Consider the following 14,682-nt stretch of genomic DNA (forward strand, 5'->3'; position numbering starts at 1 on the left):
CTGGAGTGCTGGGATTAAAATCATGCACTACCAGCTCCTGGACTTACTCTTCTTAAGCCATGTCTTACTCACTCACTGTTCTATCGCTGTGAAGAGACATCATGACCACGGCAACTCATATAAGAAAGCGTTTAATTGTGGACTTGTTTACAATTTCAGAGGCTTAGCCCTCCTTTATCATCATGGTGGGCAGTGTGGCAGCAGGCAGGCATGGTGCTGGAGAAGCAGCTGAGAGTACCACATCCTGGTCCACAGGCAGCAGAGACAGACACAGGGCCTGGTATGGGCTTTTGAAACCCTGACCCACCCCCACCCCTCACCCCCCACCCCCACCAGCCGCCATGACAGGCTTCCTCCATCAAAGCCACGGCCTGTACCACACCTCCCAATCCTTCTCAGTCTACTGATGATTAAGCATTCAAATATATGAGCCTATGAGGGTTATTTTCATCCTAACCAGCACAAGCAATGCAAGATATACATAATATTTGCTTTTCCATGTATCTGTATTAAGCTATTAAAAGGCAAAGTTATTACATAGGGAATTTGTCAAGTGAGCCCTTACAATATAAAGAAGTCTATTTTTTCCATGTTACTTTTTCTTTAAAATTTTACTAAATTTTGAATTTGTTAAATTTAAAATTTTTAAACAATATTATTTAGGGGCTGAAGAGATGGCTCAGAGGTTAAGAGCACTGACTGCTCTTCCAGAGGTCCTGAGTTCAATTCCCAGCACCCACATGGTGGCTCACAACCATCTGCAATGGGATCTGGCACCCTCTTCTGTGTACATAATAAATAAATAAATTTAAAAATATATATTATTTATTTATTTTGAGACAGGGTGTCACTTTGTAGCCCAGACTGGTTACCAATTTGTGGTGATCCTCCTGCCTCAGCCTCTTGAGTGCTGGGATTGGTTTTTATCACTTGACACAAAATAAGTGAAGCATCAGATGGATTTTCCTGATTGAGCAAGGAGTGTGTTTACTATTCCCTCTGTCATCTGAACCCATCTTTCTGGGTTCCAGATCATTCTTTTCCGTAAACCCTTTGACAGTTCTCCTCACAGGGATTTGTTGAGGTCAAATTTAAGTTGCAGTTCCTCTCAACACCTTCACCTGTTTGAACGTTTTATTTGCAGTGGATCAAACATCAGGCCCCAGCACACTAGCCAACGCTTGCCCCTGGGTCCCAGGCCCAGTCCTCTGACGTCATCTCCAGTCCGATGCTTCCGTCTCCAGTTCTGTTTCAGCTTACTGTTGAACAAGGTTAGTTGTCCTGTAGATATCTTTGCAATCTGAATTTGCACCTCGGAGGTCCATTTGATGTTTCCCAAGTTTCCTCCTCCTACTTATTTTCTCTGCCCACCAGCCCGCCTATCCCTCTCCTGCCTAGCTATTGATCACTCAGCTTTTTATTAGACCAATCAGGTGCCTTAGGCAGGCAAGGTAAAACAGCAACACATCTTTACATAATTAAACAAATACAACATAAACAAATGCAACATACCTTTACATAGTTAAAGTAATATTGCACAACAGCATACAGTATCCATTTTGATAATTAATTTGTTCCATCTTTGGCAGAACTACCATATTCTAACTGCCCTCTATTCCCTTTGATACATTTGTTTGTTTGTTTGCTTGATTACTTCGAGACAGGATGTCATTATGTAGCTTTGCTTAGCCTGGAACTCCTTATGTAGACCAAGCTAGCCTGAAACTTGTAGAGATCCATATGCCTCTGCTTCCTGAGTGCTGGGAATAAAGGCATGCACCATCAGGCCCAGGTTAATACAGCATTTTAAAGCTTTCTTGCCTATCTTGGATAATTCCTGGCCCAAAATAGGAATAGGAATAAGCTATTTCTCCAAGGAATCTCAGTTTCTTTCTTTCTTTCTCTCTGCCTTTCCTTCTTCTTCTTCTTCTTCTTCTTCTTCTTCTTCTTCTTCTTCTTCTCCTTCTTCTCCTCCTCCTCCTCCTCCTCCTCCTCCTCCTCCTTCTTCTCCTTCTTCTTCTACTTTTGCCTAGGCAAGTGCTCTTCCACTGAGCTAAATCCCCAGTCCCCTCCCCTGCTTTCTTTTTTGAGATATGGTTTCTCTGTGTATCCCTGGCTGTCCTGGAACTTGCTCTATAGACCAGGCTGTCCTTAAACTTTCAGACATCTACATGCCTCTGCCTCTCGAGTGCTTCGACTAAAGGTATGCGCCACCATCACCACCCAACTGAATCCTGGTTTTTAAGTGGGTGGACATGAGAAGTGTTCATTACTACATGATCACTGCTTCTAGATCTTTTCATTATAAATTAGAAACTTTTAAAGACAAAATGCTGTGAACACAGTTACTTTTGTAATTTAAATTTATTTTTAAATTTATTATTATTATTATTATTATTATTATTATTATTATTATTACAATTATGGGTGTTTTGCCTGCCTGTGTGTCTGTGCCACCTGGATGCAGTGCCTGCTGAGACCAGAAGGGAATGTGGGATTCCCCTGGAGCAGTTTAGATTTAGAATTATATAGCTTTGACTTGATTTCATCAACAACACAAATCAGCATTTCTATCCCACAACAAAAATCATGGTTCAAAAACCCCAGCATTAACTGCCTGTAATTACACACCCAGGAAGTTGAGGCAGGAGGATTACAAGTTCAGGCCAGTCTGGGGTATATAGTGAGACTCTGTTTAAAACAAAACAAAACAAAACCCACCATTATTAATTAATTTAAAAATAAGATTTTGCAGCCGGATGTGGTGGTGTACACCTTTAACTCAGCACTCAGGAGGCAGAGACAGGCTCGAGGCCAGCCTGGTCTACAGAGTGAGTTCCAGACCGGCCAGGCTACACAGAGAAGCCCTGTCTCAAAAATTTTTTTTTATTTTTTATGTGTGTCTGTATAGGGGTTCAAGTGGTCCCCAAGGAGTCCAAAAGAAAGCACTGACTCCCCTGGAGCCCCCTGATGTGGGTGCTGAGGACCAAACTCAGTTCTCTGAAAAAGCAGTATATGCTCTCAACTGTGGAGCCGTATCTCCAGCCTCCGTTCATTTTCTTACTTCCATAACACACTCCGAATAGTTCCAGAATAATACCAATGATAATGAGTACTTGAAAATACTTTTGCAGTAGTTGGGCACAGTGGCCCATGCCTATAATCCCAGCACCATCAGCATGATTGGGTCAATCTTGAGACCTATCTGGTCAACATAGTGAGTTCTAGGCCAGCCCAGGACTGTGCATATAACAACACCATTTCAAAACAACAACAATTTCCTTAAAAAACACACAAACAACTTACTTTTAAAAATTTTATGTGTATGTGTGTGTGCTAGAGTGTATGTATGTGCACCATGTATGTGCAAAAGCTGTCAGAGGTCAGCCAAGAGCATTGGATGCCTGGAACTGGAATTAGTTAGTCATGAGCTGTAATGTGGGTGCTGGAAATGGAACCCAGGTCCCCGGTAGGAGCAGCGAGTGCTCTTAACCACTGAACCATCTCTCCAGCCTCTAGAAAAAAAAGATTTTTTGCACTTACTTTTGGTTTTAGAGTATGTCTTAAAGCCACTTGATTAGTTTAGTTGGGGGGCATTTTATAGACTAAAAGTTCTTGTGATGTAGGCTTGTGAGGTGGCTCAGCGGGTATAGAGACCTGCTTCCAAACCCAAAATTTGATTGCTAGGACCCACATAGTAGGAGGGGAGCTGACTCCTGTAAGTTATTTTCTGACATCTACATGGGTACATACAGACACGGGCACATGCAGACACACACACACACACACACACACACACACACACACACACACAGAGAGAGAGACAGAGAGAGACAGAGAGAGACAGAGAGAGAGAGAGAGACTAAAAGAATTATGGTATGGTTTTCCATAGTTGAGAAAAAAACTAAATTTATTATAAAAATATGCCTGCATATTCTTCACCCTTTCTCTTTTGTGGACTGTGTGTTTGTATGAGTACCTGGACCTGCAGGCCGGACTGGGTATAGGGTTGCCAGTGCCGGAGGCTCTGGTGACACCATTTGTAAGCAGTCCTCCTGTGCAGATTTCCCTTGGCTGAGGGGTGGTGACCGCAGAAATGCCCAGGTGCAAAAACAGGACATGAATAAATTCCTGGGTTCTATTAATATCTTCAGAAAGTCAGACTCTTTCTACGGAAGTATATTCCTGACTCTCCTCTCTCCCTGTCATCCTCCCAACTCCCCTTCCCCACAGATCCGTGGTCTTCAGAAACATCTGCTCTGATCCTTCGCCTCTGTTACTGTCCCCCAACTCCTCTGTTCTGCCTCTGGTATTGCAGCCCTCCCCCCAACACACACAACCCAGAAACTTGTGACTTGTGTGTGTATTGATGAGGGGGAGGGAGGGCGGATTGCTGCACAAACTGGCCTCATGGAAACGGTGGAGATGGGATAGACAGCTGCAGAGATCCGAGCCGGACAGACTGCATAAATCCTCCTCCCAAACAATTGTGCTCTCAGATTTCTTCTCTGGACAGCTGGGCCTTTCAGCTCCTGAAATACTTGGCAAGATTGGGGAGGGTCTCTGAACTACGCTTGCTGTCCATCTTCAAAGCCAAACACCTCTATATACCATACATGGAAACCCAATGGGGAACTCGGTACAGCAAGGATGAGGGCAATAAATGAGAGGCATCCTCTGCCATTTTTGAGGGCCAGGAGTTCCTTACTGAGAATGTGAGAGGACCAGAGTGGTACGGAAGGTGGATCATACAAGCTGGACTTGGGTATCTGACTTGGCTGTTTCTTTATTCTCTCTCTCTCTTGGTACCCAACATTCCCTATCCATCCATTCTGCTTATCATAAATACTCCCTGCCTTCACTCCTGCACCCCACTGCCACCGATGTCCCTGGAATTTTGGACTTAGCTATTTTTAAAACTGTCAACTCAGTAGCCACCTCCCTCCTCCTCTCAGCTGCCCAGTCCTCGGGCCAGCCATATACTCTCCCTTCCCCTCCCCCTCCCCCACACCAAGCCTTCTCTGGCTCTCTGACCTCGGTGAGACTGCAGCCAGTCTGGGGAACTGGGAGAGACATGGAGGAAGAGATGGGGGACCCCTGGCTGCAGCAGACCAACAGAATAGGCGGCTGTGGCTGGAGAATCGGGTATCAGAGTAACGTCTGACCTCCGGAAACAGTAAGTCCACACCAAACTGCAATTGCTTTGATGAGCATTCGGGTTGAAGCTAGAATTTCATAAAATTACAGACATCTGTTCTGAAAACTAAGATTTCTCCTGGCCAGGTACTCCATCGCCACACCTCCTGCCTTGTGGTTTTGGTTTCCAAGCCATGTCTACTTGAGGCTTAATGCAGCCTCTTCTCCGGCCCTCTTACTGTATTGCACTAAGCCTTTTGGGGTGTGGGGTGTGGGGTGTTCCGGCGGTGCTGAGGACTGAACCCAGGGCCTTGAGCATGGTAAACACTCATCTACCACTGAGTTACACTCCCAGCCCCCACCTCAAGACCTCTCAGACCTCCTGAGGACTCTTCCCCCCAACTCAAAGACTTACTCCAAAGAGGGGGCAGGAGAAAGGGAGACAGACCCTCTCCAATATCTGTCCCCCTCAAAAGACCGGGAACTTCTGGATTTGCAGGGGAGGAGGTAGATAATAGAAAGAGCTGCTCTTCAGTCAGGTCTTGAGAAACACACGGACTGTTTGTTGGCCAGGCAAAAACAAATATTAATTTGAATGTTTGGTTTGTACCCCGTCCTGTGAGAGAGGGATCGTAATGCCAGCCAGCCCCCTGGAGCAGCTAAGAGACTGGCTCCCTTTTCATTGGAAAAGTGACATTCTAGAAGGCACTGGTCTACAATGTTTACCTCTGTGCCCTTCTAACACAATGAAGAAGAAGAAATGGCGGGAGGTTGAGATGATCAGGACCTCACTTTCCCCAGGAATTCCTCCATTTCTGACACATCTGCTATTTGGTAGTCGGGATGGGGCAATACAGTGGACTCTGTCCCTTGAGGTCATTCACCCTTCCCTCCACCCCCGCCTAGGGCTGTTACACAAGGGACCTGAAGGTGACAGGCCCAGAGGCTCAGCAGCCACACTCACCTCACATCTGGAAGCCTCCTATTTCCTAAGCTCGTCTGTGTAATTCTTGTCTTGATCTCCCCAGATTCTCTCCACACCACCTTGACTCGGCTTCAACCCTTCTCTTTCCCCAAACCCAAATTTCTTTTTCTAGTCCCAGAACTGCCTGTGGAAACTCACTAGGTGGGAGGTTCATCAGCTGGGAAGAATCGGCGCCTGGGGGGATCTGGCCGGATAGGTATGGGGGATCGAGGCCAAGCCCCTAGTCCCCGGTCCCCCCATGGCAGCCCCCCAGCTCTAAGCACCCTCACTCTACTGCTGCTCCTCTGTGGACAGGGTAAGGAAGGGCCAGGAAGGGTTGGGCACATCTAGAGGTTAGGCTGCCGGGTAGGGGTGGGCATGTGAGCACCTGTGAGTGAAGGGGGATCAGTGCAGAGTCCCAGTCACTCACCAACGCTGAAAGAGGCCTGTCTTGTTTCCCATTTAACTGGAGGAAGGCTACAGATGGAGTCCTTGGACCCCAGAGATAAGAGGTCTGACTGGCTCACACAAATTTTAGCATAGAAAATGGGGGAGCCCGGCGGCGGTGGCGCACGCCTTTAATCCCAGCACTCGGGAGGCCGAGCCAGGAGGATCTCTGTGAGTTTGGGGCCAGCCTGGTCTCCAGAGTGAGATCCAGGACAGGCACCAAAATTAAACAGTGAACCCCTGTCTCGAAGAAGGAGGCGAGGAGTAGAAGGCTGAAGGTTGGGGCTGGGAAAGCGCCCACGCAGAGTGGTAGGAATGGCTGGGATGGAGGAAGCTTTTTGGCCGTTCGGCGCGCGCGCGTCCTGGACTTGGGTAGAACCTGAGTCTGGGCACCGTCTCACTGTCCTCTCCCTTCCGTCCTCAGCTCACTCCCAGTGCAAGATCCTCCGCTGCAATGCCGAGTACGTCTCGTCCACTCTGAGCCTTCGGGAAGGGGGCTCATCGGGCACGCCGCGTGGAGGAGGCCGTGGTGGGCTGGCCTCGGGTGGCTTGTGTCGCGCGCTGCGCTCCTATGCGCTCTGCACTCGGCGCACGGCCCGCACCTGCCGCGGGGACCTGGCCTTCCACTCCGCGGTGCACGGCATCGAGGACCTCATGATCCAGCACAACTGCTCCCGCCAGGGCCCCACGGCCCCGCCCCCGGCCCGGGGCCCCGCCCTTCCCGGAGCTGGCCCCGCCCCCCCGACCCCAGACCCCTGCGACTACGAGGCCCGGTTTTCCCGGCTGCACGGAAGGGCCCCGGGCTTCTTGCATTGCGCCTCCTTCGGGGACCCCCATGTGCGCAGCTTCCACCACCACTTCCACACATGCCGTGTCCAAGGAGCTTGGCCCCTGCTGGATAACGACTTCCTTTTTGTCCAGGCCACCAGCTCCCCCGTGGCATCCGGGGCCAACGCTACCACCACCCGGAAGGTCAGGGATTCAATTTTCCTCCTAACTTTCTGAAGTCCTCTTGAGGTCCACTCGTCATACCGCTCCTGGGGCTATAGCTGTAGATATCCACCCAGCTCCTGGTTCCTTGTCTTCCCCAAACTTGCCCTCCCATCCTGAGTGGCTTCCTCCTGTCAAACATTTGCTCTTGTAAAACAAGATAGGAATTCTTGATAGGAATTTTATTCAAATGAAGATAACACTGAAGACCACGCTGGGGGCAGCCAGGGCTAACAGAGCTGAGGAGTCAGAAGGGACGTTTTATTTTCATTGAGAGTTGCTGAGATTGAGACCAAAAAAAAAAAAAAAAGAAAGAAAGAAAGAAAAAAAATCGAGCGAGGGATTGAATAGGGGTCAGGTACTATTGGAAGGCAATAGGGGATAGGATGAAGGACGAGGACCGCGAGGACACCCTGCATCTGCTGGAGTCAGATCCCTGACGGTATATGCTGCTTGCCTCGGGGAAGGATGCACTAAGCCCTAATGAACTTTTTTCCCTTTGGCCCGCACAGATCACCATCATATTTAAGAACATGCAGGAATGCATTGACCAGAAAGTCTACCAGGCCGAGGTGGACAATCTTCCTGCAGCCTTTGAAGATGGCTCTGTCAATGGAGGCCAGAGACCTGGGGGCTCGAGTTTGTCCATTCGAACTGCTAACCCTGGGAGCCACGTGGAGATCCGAGCTGCTTACATTGGGACAACTATAATCATTCGACAGACAGCTGGACAGCTCTCCTTCTCCATCAGGGTAGCCGAGGATGTGGCGCGGGCCTTCTCGGCTGAGCAGGACCTGCAGCTGTGTGTCGGGGGGTGCCCTCCGAGTCAGCGACTCTCTCGCTCAGAGCGCAATCGGCGCGGGGCTATAGCCGTAGATACCGCCAGAAGGCTGTGTAAGGAAGGGCTTCCCGTTGAAGACGCCTACTTCCAATCCTGCGTCTTTGATGTTTCAGTCTCTGGTGACCCCAACTTTACTGTGGCCGCTCAGACAGCTCTGGACGATGCCCGAGTCTTCTTGCCGGATTTAGAGAAACTGCATCTTTTCCCCTCAGATGCGGGGCCTCCTCTTTCCCCAGCAACCTTCCCAGTACCGCTTCTTTCAGGCCTTTTTGTTCTGTGGCTTGGCGTTCAGTAAGTAGGCCAGCAACCCTGTGACTAGCTTGGAAATGATTTGAGGGTAGAGGCTGGTGTGAGAAGACATAAAGAAAACAGCGGGGAGACACAGGAGACAATGACACCCACCTAGAGTCAGGTGAGGCTGTAATCCAGGGCTGTAATGCAATGATCCTAGAATAAGGATTCTGGGCCGGCCAGGGTTTTGCATTCCGGACCTTGGTGGGGGTCTTCACCACGAATTTCCCCGGTCCCATCTGTAACAAGCTGATTATTCCACTCCACATACACCTGATATCACTCCTGCAAGCCTAGAGATTGTGAGGGTGCTAATGGCCAGCAGAACATTAAAGGGCTGAGAGTTCTTAAAGGCAAGAACTAAGAAAAGGAAGACGTGATTATCTACAAGAAAGTCGAAAGAGGAGAAAATAATTAGGGAAAGCTTTTGGGTTCAGAAATGAAGCAAGCATTGTCTAGCTCTCAGACAAAGGAAATCAACTTTTGGAGGCTAGTACCAATACAGAAACTGGCATCCCCACCCCTTACTAATCCATTATTAAAGCTCTAAATTCCCCACACTGTCCTCTGTCACCTGTGTTGAATCCCTTTACAGATGTGTGTGACCTGGAGTTGAGACAATGTTCACTTCCACTGAAAGAAGTCTCAGAGTTCTCAGCCTTGGATCTGCCCTTTTGGAGTTAACAGGCTATAATTAGACAAAACTGATTTGCAGGAGGGAATCATGAGTATTATTATTATTTATTATTATCATTTTTTTTTTTATTTTCCATGGAGCCTCATGTAGCCCAGGCTGGCCTTGAACTACTGGTCTGACTGTCTGTACTCCTCAAGGGCTGGAGTTGAAGTGCACCTATGTCTTGGAGCGTGTAATTCTTCACCCAATTCTATGACTTTTGGATTCATGTGGGGAGATGGTGATTGAGAACCAGAGTTCTGAGCAGTAATGAAAGGCACAGAGATGGCACTGTGATCTGTGTAGGGTCTGAACAGTTCAGGGCTTTGCAGGAAGTGAAAACCGTGGGGAGTTATCCACAGAGTCACCAGTAGCAAGGAAACTAGTGAAACTCAGAGGGTAAGCATGGAGTCATGAGCGAGATTAGATAGGCTGAAGAAATTAAAAAGCACCATGGGAGTGGGGCCACAGAGTTCAAACTGATCATGAACATTTATTTAGAACTTAAAATCTGCCAGGCAGTGTTATCAACACTTAAAAAACACATAAAAAGTTATAAACATTAAAAATGCATGGAGCTGGAGAGATGGCTCAGCAGTTGAGAGAACTTACTGTTCTTGCAGAGAGCTCAGGTTCTGTTCCCAGCACCCACAGTGCTAACAATGGCCTACAACTCTAGCTCCAGGGCATCTGGCACATCTTCAGGCCTCCTCGGCACCTGAATGTACACGGTACACACAGATTCATGCAGGCACACACATACACATACATTTTTTAAGATCTTAAGTATGTATTTGTGCATTAAGGACTGGGTAGTAGCTCGGTAATAGAGCATTGGAGGAGCAGGTACAAGGGCCTGGGTTTGATCGCTAGTACTGCAAAATAATAACAATTCTTTTAGCTGGCTGGGGTGGCACATTCCAGTAATCTCAGCAAAAGGATCAGGAGTTCAAGGTCATCCTTAGCTATATATGAAGTTCAAGGCCAGCCTGGGCTACGTGAAATCCTGTTTCAACCCTCCTTCTCAAAACTAAACTAAGTAATGATGCTTATTATTTCTAGCTCTCTAAGAAAGACAGTATTCTTCTATCTGTATTTATCACTCCAAACACAGACAGAAATGGATCGATCAAAGGCATGCATCGTCACACCCAGCCTAGAAACCTAACTCTTAACCACTCCAGCATATTGCTGAGGAGACAGAGTAATGAAGGATTGTGATTGTGGAGCCAGGCAGAGCAGGACTGAGGCCGTGGATGCCACCATAAAAGCTCTCTTCTGGCCAGGCAGTGGTGGCACACGCCTCTAATCCCAGCCCTTGGAAGGCAGAGGCAGGCAGATCTCTGTGAGTTCGAGGCCAGCCTGGTGTACAAAGAGTTCTAAGACAGCCACAGCTGTTACACAGAGAAATCCTGTCTTGAAAAACCAAAACTAAAACAAAACAAAAAGCTCCCTCCTTTTCTCAAGTGTTGGGAAAGGTAAACAAGCCCAAAGCAATCCAGTTTGCAGAGGAGAGACTAAGGAGAGAAGGTACGATATTTGGAGTACTAACCAAATAGGAAGGATGATGATTCCACACTTAGTGTCTCAGCCCTCCCCTCCAGGTACCCCATGGTTTAGAGTCTCCTCTCCCTGACCTGCTCACACATTTGCTGTCATCCTCTGTAGCTCTGGGTCCCTCTCTCCTGACAACACACCGCTGTGCACCCGCATGAGGCCCGCACACCCCTGTGTACCCACATAAGATCTGGCCAGTGCTTACCCTGTCAGCCCTGGCCTCACAAATGTCTTCTGCATTTTAAATCTCTTTTGGAACAGGGTCTCCTGGCCCGGACTGGCCTGGAACTCTGTGTAGCCCAGGATAGCTTTGTCCTCCTGATCCTCCTGTCTCTGACTCCCAAATGATGGTGTTAATACCATGCCTGGATCTTCTGCAGATTTCATCCGGTCTTCGACGCCCCCCTAGCAACTCTGCCCATTCCCTCAAGTCATGTGGGTTCTGGGCATTAACCCGAGGTCATCAGGCTTGGTGTCACGTGCCTTCCCTGAGCCATTTCAAAGCCCCCCACCCACTCTTTTAAATTTAATTTTTTATGTCCAGATTTTTTGTTTTGTTTTGTCTTGAGACAGAGTCTCATTATACTAACCAGGCTGGCCTCGAACTCACAGAGTTCCACTTATCTCTGATGCTCAAGTACTGGGATTGAATGTGTATGATACCCAGTGTTTTCTTGATTAATGATTAAGGTGGGGGTGCTACCCCTGGGCTGTGGTCCTGAAGTGCAGAAGAAATCGGGCTGAGCAAACCATGCATGGCACCAACTGCAGCCTCCAGGTCCCTCCCTGCCTGGTCCTGCTCTGACTTCCCTCTGTGATAGAGTGTGTCCTGGAAATTATAAACTGCAACAAACCCTTTCCTTCCTAAGTTGTTCTTGATCATGGTGTCTATCACAGCAACAGAAACCTTACTGAGCCTACCCAGCCTTTTCAAAGATACATTTCTATTATTTTTAACTATGTGCATGTGTGTCTTGTGCAGGTATGTGCACGTGAATGCAGGCTTAGCTGGATCTTCCTGGACTGGAGTTACAGGCAATAATGATTCTCCTGACATGGGTGCTAGGGATCGAACTGTCCTCTGGGAGATCTGAATGTGCTCCCTCCCCAGCCTTTTTGTTTTTAGATTTATTTGTTTTTATTTTATGCAGGTGGGCATGTTGCCTGCATGTATGTCTGTGCACTGTGTGCATGCCAGGTGCCCTCGGAGGCCAGAAGACAACATCGGATCCCCTGGAGCTGAAGTTATGGATGTGTCTGTCTTGTGGGTGTCAGAAATCAAATGTGACTCCTGTAAGAAGGGCTTGTGCTCCTAACTGCTGATCCATCTCTATTGGGATTATATCATTAGCAATCCATGGAGTCTATTTAATGAGCAAAGGAATTCATTTGGGGGTTAACTCACAAGACAGAATAAAGGAATTTGTTGCAGGATCTTGGAAGGGTGAGGGATGGTCCAATGCTGTTCTCTGGTGAGCTCTGCCCTGGTCCGGTCCAGCCTCCAAAACCACCAGGTAGCAAAGAGTAGAGTACTTGTGTCCATCCCAGTTCTTAAGAATCCCCCAGCAGCCACACCCCAGGGGCATGTACCTCAAGGTCATAGGCAGGTGTAACAGTCACCTGCTACCTCACAGTGCTTCGGGGCATGGCTCAAACACATCTCTCCAACAACTCCATGCTTTTTAAATGAGGATTTGTGGGAATCAAAATTCAGGAGCTCATGCTTGCATAGCAAACTAACATTTTATCTTCCGAGCTCTCTCCAGCCCTTGGCAGGCATTTTTTAAAGTAAGCATACATTCTGGGCATCATGGAATCTGACTACAATTCTAACAGGTAGAGAGCAGAGGCAGGAGGTTCTCTACAAGCTCCAGGACAGACTAGTCTATGCACACAGGTAAACAGGGAGTCCAAATCAGCCAGGGCTGTATAGTGTGAGGGGAGAAGGGAGAGAGGAAGAGGGTAAGGAGGAGGGAGAAAAAGGGAAGAAGGGAGAGGGAGGGAGGGAAGGGAGGAAGGAGGGGGGAGAGAGAGCAGTTGGGGATATATACTCAGTTGGTGGAGTGCCTGTTAGTGAGCATAAAGTCCTGAGATTCATCCCTAGCTCTGCAGAAAATGGCTTGGAGATGCACTCCTCTAATCCCAGTACTCAAGAACTGGGATTAGATCTGGAGAGATGGCTCAGAGGTTAAGAGCACGGACTGCTCTTCCAGAGGTCCTGAGTTCAATTCCCAGCAACCACATGGTGGCTCACAACTATCTGTAATGAGATCTAACTCCATCTTCCGTAATGCAGACCTACATGTAGACAGAGGACTCATACATATTAAAAAAATAAATAGTTTTTTTAAAAAAAAGAAAGAAAGAATTGGGATTAGAGAATTTAATCCCAGCACTTGGCACTCGGGAGGCAGAGGCAGGCAGATCTCTGTGAGGCCAGCCTGATCTACAGAGCTAGTTCCAGGACAGCCAGGGCTACACAGAGAAACCCTGTCTCAAAATTGCAGCTCCCCACCCCCCAAAAAGAAAAGATCTGGAGGCAGAAGGATCAGAAGCTCAAAGTCATCCTCAGTTACATAGTGAGGCCAGCCTGGGCTACATTAGATCCTGCTACCAAAGGGAAGAGAGGGCTGGAGAGATGGCTCACTAAGGACTGGCTGCTTTTCCTGAGGACCTGGTTTGGGTTCCCAGCACCCACGACAGCATACAGCTGTCAGTAACTCCAGTTCCATGAGATCCAGCTGTAGTGGATAGCCATCCCAGCATTGGCCTGGAAGTTCCAACCCCCATTGAGGCTTCGGTAATGATCACGCCCACAAGGCGGGGCAGAGGAGGGAGCAGAAGACCTAGGATCAAGAGGAGGTCGCTCTCTTGGTTCCGGGACGCTGGACGCTGGAGGTAGACCCAGCAGAGTTCTCCAGAGAACACCGCCGGACTGCGCTATACCTTTGCCAGACCCTGCAACCTACCCCTTCATTTGTAAGTTAGCCCACAAAATAAACCTCCCTTTTAACTACGTGGAGTGGCCTTAATAATTTCACCAATATCCAGCACCTTCTTCAGGCCTCCATGGACCCTTGCATGTGTGCAGTACACATATACATGCAGATAACACACTCACACATATGAAATTAAATAGTTTTTGTTGTTGTTGTTTTATGAAAGGACAATAAAAGTGTATATTTGGCCGGGGGGCGGGGTGGTGGTGGCGGCGGCGGCGCACGCCTGTAATCCCAGCACTCGGGAGGCAGAGGCAGGCGGATCTCTGTGAGTTCGAGGCCAGCCTGGTTTACAGAGCTAGTCCAGGACAGGCACCAAAGCTACAGAGAAACCCTGTCTTGGGAAAAAAAAAAAGGGGGGGGTATATTTAACATCTAGACATTCTACTTCTAGGAACTGGTTAAAAAGAAATGGCAATATGTCCACCCAAAACTCTCTTAGATGGCTTTCTTTATAACTGCCAAACATCGGTGGTATGTGACTTTTCCTGGGCAGGTGTAAACAAGTGTCCATTCTTTCCAGTTATGGCACCAAGGACAGAGCAAAGACTCCCTACGAATCCAGCTTGGGTGAAGTGGTGAGTTGACTGGGGTCACAGACAGGAGCGTGGGTGACTCAAAGTCGGCGGCATCCTTGGAAAGCTGTCCCCCACATGGTGGCAACATGTGAAATCTGCATTCCTGGAGCTCCCTGAACACCTCATAGGCATTTTTACAAAACAAGCTTCCTTTCCCTAGCCATTACTGTTGTTTATGTAACTCTCAGAAGGGGCCTTGTGCA

At 48.2% G+C, this 14,682-nt stretch overlaps 1 protein-coding gene across 1 annotated transcript; it reads left to right on the plus strand.

Annotated features, from left to right (window-relative positions):
* The first annotated feature begins 6,319 nt into the window (after window positions 1-6,319).
* On the plus strand, window positions 6,320-8,673 carry Hjv (hemojuvelin BMP co-receptor). The gene is made up of 3 exons (XM_036189366.1): window positions 6,320-6,416; window positions 6,972-7,519; window positions 8,050-8,673. Exons 1-3 carry the CDS (start codon window positions 6,320-6,322, stop codon window positions 8,671-8,673), a joined length of 1,269 nt encoding a protein of 422 aa, XP_036045259.1.
* Window positions 8,674-14,682: the final 6,009 nt, after the last annotated feature.

This window comes from Onychomys torridus, chromosome 6 (genome assembly GCF_903995425.1).
Source record: "Onychomys torridus chromosome 6, mOncTor1.1, whole genome shotgun sequence".
In the NCBI taxonomy this organism is placed as follows: domain Eukaryota; kingdom Metazoa; phylum Chordata; class Mammalia; order Rodentia; family Cricetidae; genus Onychomys; species Onychomys torridus.